The sequence below is a fragment of the Polyergus mexicanus genome, unplaced genomic scaffold, assembly GCF_030449975.1.
Source record: "Polyergus mexicanus isolate NDT 795.1 unplaced genomic scaffold, iyPolMexi1.0 SCAF_20, whole genome shotgun sequence".
Taxonomy (NCBI): domain Eukaryota; kingdom Metazoa; phylum Arthropoda; class Insecta; order Hymenoptera; family Formicidae; genus Polyergus; species Polyergus mexicanus.
Window position 1 is genome coordinate 1,635,458 of NW_027223340.1, and position 10,008 is coordinate 1,645,465.

Consider the following 10,008-nt stretch of genomic DNA (forward strand, 5'->3'; position numbering starts at 1 on the left):
TAAGTAAATGAAATATTTAGCTACTCTAAGCAGCAATTAATTGTATTATATATAAGCATAAATAATGTTATGTGGAAAATTAATTTAGTCTTTTTAATGAACGTTTTGTTGCATGAACAAAATATTTAGTTAATAAACTTGATTAAATAAAATATATTTATTGTTAATTCTATTATATCATTATTTATATATGTATATATATATATATATATATATATATATATATATATATAAACTCATAAATATATTTCGTTTAATCTGTTCAACTATATTATTTAGTTAACATAATAAATCATATATTTCCGTGAAGACTATAGTGGAATTGACAATAAATATATTTTATTTAATCAGGTATATTAACTAAATATCTTGTACATGCAGCAAAATGTTTATTAAAACGACTAAATTAATTTTCTACATAACATAATTTATGTTTATATACAATTAATTGTTGCTTAGCGTAGCTAAATATTTTATTCGCTTATGACAATGATTATTTCACCCAATAGAGATAATCATTTTAAATAAATATAAATAATATTAAATTAATCCAATTCATTAATTTTATTATTTATTTTCTTCAGCATTATCGCTTATTTGAATTAATAGTAAATTGGTTAAGACAATAAGGTATATAATTCAAATTGAATGTGTCAACAAAATCATATTATTCTTTTAAGTTATATGAATCAGTTAATAATACTGACGTATATTTGACTTAAATATTTAAATATTTCAACTAAAAAAAATGATAACGAACTAAACGCATAGTCATGTTAACACTTTTTTTTCTCAGTGTAAATGCAAAACAACATTTTATTACCATCTACAATAAAAGATAAATTAGATCCGATTATTTGATCGCGCAACGTTTAGCTTCGTCTATTTTATGATAAAACGGAAAAACTTTTGTTCTCTACGAAACATTTCAACAAATTGGCTCCTTTTGCGCAACCGTCTCCAGCTGAAATAGTAATTATTTATCTAATTCTATTTGAAAAGAATGCTTATAATATCGCAAAATTTTACGTAATGTTAATTTTGCAAATAAATGAAAGTCGATTTTATATCTCCAAATCAGTATTGAACTTACCAACGTTTTTGCAATTATTGTATATGCGATCGGTTTGTTCTTGTGATACATTGGATGGTACTTTTGCACGAACTACTTCCCAGTCAATATCTCCATTCGCATTTATCTAGAGCATGCGTAAAATAAATTGGTTACTTAACTATTAATTAATGCACTTTGACATGATGAAACTCGCTTTTGCACTTACAATTCCAATTTTCTTTAATAGACAAGTAGAGAAGCAAGCCAATTTTTCGTCACCTTCAACTATTTCTCCCTTTTTTGCATTTTCTACGACAGCTGAAGAAATTTATTATACAGATTTTCTTTTTATTGTACATTATTAAATAATTTATTATACATATATATGCGTTTATGAATGTGTACGTTAACTATTTTATTTTATTATTCTTTGCTTACTTGGATCAACACCAGATTCATTTATACAAGATTCTTTATACAGTCTTAGTTTTGCTTTTTGTTCATCTGTGAATCCACCCTAAAATTAAATAAGCATTTACATTAATATTTGTTTACACACACACACGCGCGCACACACACACACATACACATTTTTAAATATTTCTATGAGATATATTTTAAATGTAGAAATATTTTAACAAATGCTAGAAACTAGATTTAAAAAGAATCAATAAATTTAAAAAATTAAAGAGCAAATCAAGTTTCAAGATTATATATATATATAATCATAAGCAGTTGCACACGACTGCAGCAAACGATGAAAATTAAATAATTAAAAACGAGTTACATATTGTAATATAAAGTGTCTCTAACAATAAGTAAAAATCGTTAAAGGGATAAACGGTAAGGAATACAAGGAAAAAGATAATAAGACTTTCTTTATATAGTTTATCTAAAATCTAGATAATAATCTAAAAATAATGCATATGCAATAATAATTTGAATCTATAAATAATGCAAAAAAAATTTGTTTGATTTTTCCAAAATTATATTAAAGTTATTTTCTATTTTTTAAATGAAACATTGGGTGTTTCACAATCTCCGTACAATACTTTAATAGTGTAGAGATAAAACAGAATCGAAAATTTTAATACAAAAATTTTGAAACTGCAATAGTTTTTGAGTTATAAGCGATCAAAGTTTGGCAATGATATCGCATCAAGAGACACGGTAGTGTCTCGCGCCAAGTTCATGCGAAGCTGCGAGGCACTCCGGGTATCTATACGCGAGTCGGACAGTTGCGAGTACCTTAGATCTTAGATTATCAGATCTCAATAACGGCTGAACCGATCGTATTTTTAATAAGCTTAATTGATAGCTTTGGTTTGAATTATATAATGAAAATGTCTTTATTTTTTTTCTACATGTATCGTGAACGGAGATAATATAATGCAAAGTCAAAATGTATAAAATTTTTATTAAGATACGTCTCCGTCGTCATCGCCGCCCAAGTCCCTAATGTGCATGCGCGAAAATTGTACGGTTGGAGCATTTGTCATAAGATTGCGCTAATGATGCTTCGTGATGTTAATTGCTCGCATCTGTACCTGGTTTTGACAAGTATAGGTTAATAATAAATAAAGTTTGCAATGCAAGAGTGCATTATTTTATCATAAGAATAGTGGAAACATATAAAAGTATTGCGGAATAGTGCAAGGAAGAATATCAAGAGATAAGAATATCGCGGAATAGTGCAAAGAAGAATATTAAGAGGCATGGTAGTATCTCGCATCAAGTCACGCGAAGCAAAAATCATGCGCCGCAACGGTGAGATGCATTGTATAAGTGTACTACAGAATAATGCAACAAGAAGGAAAGTGATTAAGTGATTAAGGTAAAGTGAAATATTCGTTTATAAATTATAAGAATATCGCGAAATAGTGCAAGGAAGAGAAGTGATTTCTTCTAAATCGGTGTCATTTTGGACAAATTAGGTTACATTATGATTATCGAGGACAATTAATAATGAAAATTTATTATTTTACTTATATTATATTTGATGTAAATTAATGAATTTTATTTTTAATTTTAGAATATGAATTGGATGAATCGGGAAATAAATTTTGTAATATCAAACTTGTGAATTATATTTAAACATTTAATAATTGTATTTCGATCAGTTCCATATAAGAGAATGTCTCGTAATGTATCAGCAATTCCGTGAACAATGCTTTATATCCTGCATTATTCGTAAACTGCAAAAGATATACTTTTACTATTTAAAATAGAATTATAGAACTCACCTTTTCTGTTTTATTTATATATTTAATGATAAAGCTAGATAAGCAACAACGATTATTCATCAAAGAATTTAGAAGTACATGTATATTTTTTATGTATACATTTATATTTCTAATGACACACTGATTTGTAATTATTTGTTATTTTTAGAATAAGAGTAGCTATAAGAAGTTTGAAAAATCTGGATATTTATAATAGGCAAAGAGGACTGTCATATTTTGATGAAAAAAAAGAATGATATAATTCCTAAAAAATTACCTTTTTAAAAAAAGGTAAAAAAAGGCTTCAAGTGCACATGCCATGTGGAAAGTGTTATATTTAAATAAAAACATTTTAACCAAAAATACTGTTGTATAAAATAGTTGTTTAAATTTCCTAGAAAAATAATGATATCAAAAAATTGCGCCAAATGAATAAAAATTTATGCTATAAAATTTATTTCTTTTATTATTATCTAAATAAAAATATTTTAACTAAAAAACTGTTATACAAAGTAGTTGTTTTAATTTTCTAGAAAAATAATGATATCGAAAAATTGTGCCAACTGAATGAAAATTTATATTATAAAATTTTTTTATATGATTATTTCCAATATTAAGAAAAATTATATTTAATGAATTGAATATATATAATTAAAGTAGTAGGGCGTATAGCATATTCTAAAATAAAATTATTTTATTATATAATTAACTAAATGCACAATATACACATATCTAACGCTTTGGAATATATTTAATTGAAGGAAAATTTCTCATAAACTCTAAGTCGCATAAAACAAACTTACACCAAAGCAAAGTAAAAAAACTTGGCGTGCCTGGGTCGCGTTAAGACGTGTATATTTTATAAATATATACATTATTTTGTAATATATGCGAATGAGATAATATATGTAGATAATATATAAATGTATATGTATTTATAAAATGAAATTTTAATAGACTCGTAAATCATTATATATTTTTTTGACACATTCTTTTTATATAAAATATAAATAAATCACAGAAATATTTTCTTTCTAATTATACATTCTGTAGGATATATGGTACTTTGCAAATCAAAGGAATCCTAATCGCACTAATTATTGATTATAAATTGATATTGTAGAATATATATATATATATATATATATATATATATATATATATATATATATGGTATATATATATTTTAAATAATATATGTGAATGATAATATATGTAGATAATATATATAATTGAAATTTTAATAAATTTGTAAATCATTGTATAAATTTATTTTTATACATGCTTTTTGCATGAAACTTAATAAAATTTTATATAAAATGTAAATATTTAATATGATAATACTTTTATTTTATGAATGATGCAAGTAATTTTCACAAAATATAAGATATTGCACAACACAAATAAATGTAGAACAATTTGTTTTAATGCGACCCGGGCACGCCAAGTTTTTTTACCTTGCTTTGGTGTGTTTGTTTTATGCGACTTAGAATTTATGAGAAATTTTCATTCAATTAAATATATTCCAAAGCTTTAGATATGTGTATATTGTGCATTTAGTTAATTATAAAATAATTTTATTTTAGAATATGCTATACGCCCTACTACTTTAATTATATATTGCAATTCATTAATTTTTCTTAATATTGAAAATAATCATATAAAAAAATTTTATAATATAAATTTTCATTCAGTTGGCACAATTTTTCAATATCATTATTTTTCTAGGAAATTAAAACAACTATTTTGTATAACAGTTTTTTAGTTAAAATATTTTTATTTAGATAGTAATAAAAGAAATAAATTTTATAGCATAAATTTTTATTCATTTGGCGCAATTTTTTGATATCATTATTTTTCTAGGAAATTTAAACAACTATTTTATACAACAGTATTTTTGGTTATAGAACTTACGCGCTCAGTAGGCCTATTCTCTAATTTTGTAACGATATGTCGTTATCGTTACGCGTCATTGCGCAGTTGAAACATATTGAAAAATAGCTGCGCAACAACGTGTAACGATAGCGAATTTGTTGTTAAAAGTTACAGAATAGGGCTACTGATCCGAAACTATACCTACACGCATACCGTCTACCATGTCCCAGTTAGCAAAATGCGTGCAATATGCCAGCAAATTGGCAACAGATTTCCTCAGCTCTTGCTAGCAATTTGGCATCTGTTATATCCGCATTAGGCTAATGATCTGCCAGCAGAGCTTGCTTACAGAATCTGAGAGCAGATTGGCAGCAGAAACCGAGCAGGATCTGTTAACATAATTTGACGTCAGATTGATGGCAGAAACTGAGCAGGATCTGCGCGCGCGCAATCTGACGGCAGATTGGTAGCAGAAACCGAGCAGAATCTGCAGCTTTTGTCCATATAAAATAGTGCATTTAAATGGATTTAGAGGATCTCAATCCCAAGTGGCAAAATGATTGAATTTTGGTCACAAAATGATCAATTAACCCTCATGAAACTCGAAAAGGAGGAGCAGGCAGCTATGCTCCTTTATTCGGACAATTTCTGTCCGAATAAGTGAAAATCGGACATTTATTTGTCCGATTTTCCAAAAATCAGTTTAATATCTGAATTCTCCTGTATGGAAATAATATCAAAAATTAAACTGATAAAAATAATTACAATGTCATTAATCGCATTTTGCAGGCTTTATATACATTCATTTTATGACAAGAACTTAAACACGGGAATAGTAAATAGTAAATAGTGCGCTGCATAGAAGTAAGCGAATAAACTATACTATCTCAATAAATTATATAAAATGGTTAAAAGCTGCAGATCCTGCTCGGTTTTTGCTATCAATCTGCCATCAAATTGCGCGCGCGCAGATCTTGCTCGGTTTTTGCCACCAATCTGACGTCAAGTCATGTTAGCAAATCCTGCTCGTTTTCTGCTGTCAGATTCTGTGAGCATACTGTGCTTTGTTTTTGATACCAATCTGTCAATTTAATTCGTAATAACAACTTCTGTACCAAATTTGTATCCTTTTTGCTAACAATAGTTAATAGCAGGTACTTGGCATGATCTGTTTTCAACAGACTTGGCTATCTGGGCTGTTATTGATTTTACAAATCGGGTAATATTTATTTTTACTGCACAACTGATTTTATTGTTTCTTATGTGTATGAGTACTATGTATGGCGGTATAATATTAGCTGATATTAATGAATTATAAATGTTGTACATAAAATATCTAATTTTTTCTTAAAAAACGTTTTAACTGGTTGATTAATTATTATATTGGCACGATTACGATAACTGTGGCCCCCTATTTGAAAGGTCGTTTCTGAAGACATTTTTCACGAGGAACACGGGAAAAATAGTAAAAAAAATTTCCGACTAATAGTTTTCGAGATGTATCACTTTAAAGTATTGGACATGATAATAAAACGTTACAAAACTGACCCAATGACCTTGACCTTAACATATGTTGTGAAGAACACTTTGTTAAAATTTGTTTAATTTTTTTATTTATTTTAATTTCCTCGCTTCGCATTGTAAAGTATATGCGTGGACGCAGTGGGTTCCGCCCCCCCTCCCCCCTACGGGGGGTCTCCACTTCCAAAAGACATAGCCTAACCCAAACCTATTTCTGATTTAAAACTAAAATTTGGTTTGGGTTATATAACCCAAACCAAATTTTCGTTTCGAATTAAAATTTAACTTTAAATATCTCAAAAATTATAAGAGACCGCCGATTAAGTTATAAGGAAAAGTTACTCAGGATCATGATCTTGACAACATATATCAAGGTCAACATCGTTCGGTCCGTTTTTATCAAGTTTTTTTATCATGTCCAATACTTTAAAGTGATATATCTCGAAAACTATTGATCGGAAATTTTTTTTACTATTTTTCCCGTGTTCCTCGTCAAAAATGTCTTCAGAAACGACCTTTCAAATAGGGGGCCACAATTATCGTAATCACCCCATTATATTTAAATAGAATTAATATTTTCACATATTTAAGAAACGAAGTTTATTTTTGTTTTGTTTTGCGGGAAAGTTTTATGGAAATCAATTTATTTATTTTATCTGTCAGTAATAACAGATGACAGATTAATACATGTATAAGTGCAGTTATGGGCCTGAGCGCGCGAATTGTACGAAACATTATTGGCAAACTTTGATTATTTATAACTCAAAAACCATTATGGCCTTAAAATTTTTGTATTAGAATTCTTTATTTTATTTTATCTCTATAATTAAAATATTATAAACATCATTAAAGTATTGTACGGAGATTGTGAGACACCCTGAATATTTATATATATATACAGGGTGAATCTGATAAAAGATCCACCATGTTTTTCTCGAAAACGATTAGAGATAGGGGAAGACATCCATTGTAGGACAAGTAGGGGCACATAATTTGATAAACTTGAATAACCTTGATTGTGTTCATTTTTCACACCAAGAATTTAAAAAAAAATTTCTTTTAATGGAAAGGAGTACTTTGTAGTTACTGTATCAATAGTACTCAATGATCTTAATAATTTGTATATTAGAGTACCTTTCGAAAATTCAACCGTTGTCAGGATATCAACAAAATAAATCAGACTGAAAATTTGGAATCAATTTAAGATATCAACAAAATAATCTCGCAGGAATACAAAATCATCTCTATCAATTCATTTGTTTGGATTCATTTTATTGAGCTCTTGTCTCGTATTTATTCCGAAGTTAGAGATGTTATTGACATTCCAGTTATAATAACACGATCAAATAAGATAGAAATCACGTCACGAATAAAGAGTCTTATTGTTGCAAAAGTGCTCCAATTTTTTCAAAATGTTAGGTTAGATTAGATTAAATTAGGTTAATTGAACATATCAACTTTTGATATGTTGATGATTTACGGTGAATGCAGACAAAATGCTACGCAGGCAGCTATGCTTTGTACGCTGCACGCTTTCCAAATTGTCGTCATTTTGGAAGAAAAGTTTTTACACGTTTGGCAAATCGATTACGCACTGGAAATGTTAAGCTGAAATCAAGACAATAAAAGCAAAATGTTAACAATGAAGATATATCTATTGATGTATTAGCCGCAGTTATTGAAAATGCACATGTCTCCACAAAAGATATTGCCCGTGATAGAGATATTAGTCAATTTTCAGTGTCGCGAATACTTACCCAGTAAGCAATTTGATAACAAATTGTTGCCAAATTGGCATCAAATTCGCTCAAAACTTGGTAACAAATCCAGTGCCATCTGTGTCCGCATTAAGCTTGTGTTTTGGTGACAAAGCTTGTTGACATAACCTGACAGCAAATTGACGGCAAAAACCGAGCAAAGCTTGACATGATTTGACGTCAAATTGATGGCAAAAATCGACCAAGATCTACGCAAGACAATCTGATAGCAGATTGTCAGCAAAAACCGAACAAATTCTGCAGCTTTTGGCCATTCATATAAACGTATATATTTAAATAGATTTAAAGCCTTAACCCTAAGTAACAAAATGATGATAAGTTTTGGTCATAAAATGACCATTAGATAATTAGACATTATATAAAATCATATATTAATATGTTAAAACATATAAGTAAATTCAAATAACTTAATTTATAAAATTAAAGATCTTTTTGGACAGAAATTGTTTGAATAAGTGAAAATCGAACAATTTCTGTCCGATTTGCAAAAAATCAATTCAATATCTGAATTTCCTGTATAAGAATTGTGTCAAAAATTGAACTGATAGAAATATATATATTATAATATTATTAGCATTTTGTAGGCTTTATATACACTCATGACAAGAATTTGAATACGGGTATAGATAATGAATAACGCGCCGCATAGCGATAAGCGACTGAACTATTTTATAATACTTTGTAATAAGCTGCAGATTTTGTTCGGTTTTTGCTGCCAATTTGCCATCAGATTGCGCACTCTAGATCCTGCTCAGTTTTTGCCGACAATTTGATGTCAGTCATGTCAGCAAGCTTTGCTCGGTTTCTGCCGCCAATTTGCTGTGTAGTTATGTTAGTAAGCTTTGCTTGATTCTTGCCGGCAATCTGCCAGCTTAATCGGTAATAACAACTCTTGTACCAAATTTGTAGCCTTTTTGCTGACAAGTACTCTGCGTTGATACCACTGCTTATCTGTTAGAACAGACCTGGCTGACTGGGTAAAAAAGAACAAGTTCCATCCTTATCATATATCCCCAGTCAGCCAGGTCTGTTCTAACAGATATTGCCAAGTGCTTGCTACAAATTATTATTAGCAAAAAGGCTACAAATTTGGTACAAGAGTTGTTATTACCGATTAAGCTGGCAGATTGCCGCCAAGAATCAAGCAAAGCTTGCTAACATAACTACACAGCAAATTGGCGACAGAAACCGAGCAAAGCTTGCTGACATGACTGACATCAGATTGTCGGCAAAAACTGAGCAGGATCTAGAGTGCGCAATCTGATAGCAAATTGGCAGCAAAAACCGAACAAAATCTGCAGCTTATTACAAAGTATTATAAAATAGTTCAGTCGCTTATCGCTATGCGGCGCGTTATTCATTATCTATACCCGTATTCAAATTCTTGTCATGAGTGTATATAAAGTCTACAAAATCCTAATAATATTATAATATATATATTTCTATCAGTTCAATTTTTGACATAATTCTTATACAGGAAATTCAGATATTGAATTGATTTTTGGCAAATCGGACAGATAATTGTTCGATTTAGTACTCTGCGTTGATACCACTGCTT

At 29.0% G+C, this 10,008-nt stretch overlaps 1 protein-coding gene across 1 annotated transcript in view; it reads right to left on the reverse strand.

Annotated features, from left to right (window-relative positions):
- Positions 1-663: 663 nt before the first annotated feature.
- Positions 664-10,008, reverse strand: part of LOC138941832 (general odorant-binding protein 56d-like) — a 12,085-nt gene continuing 2,740 nt past the window's right edge. The window contains exons 2-5 of the mRNA XM_070311715.1: positions 1,493-1,571; positions 1,281-1,372; positions 1,094-1,199; positions 664-964 (exon numbers count right to left, since the gene is read on the reverse strand). Of these exons, the coding sequence (XP_070167816.1) occupies positions 888-964; positions 1,094-1,199; positions 1,281-1,372; positions 1,493-1,571 (354 nt within the window). The 3' untranslated portion in view covers positions 664-887. The remainder of the gene's footprint in view (positions 965-1,093; positions 1,200-1,280; positions 1,373-1,492; positions 1,572-10,008) is intronic.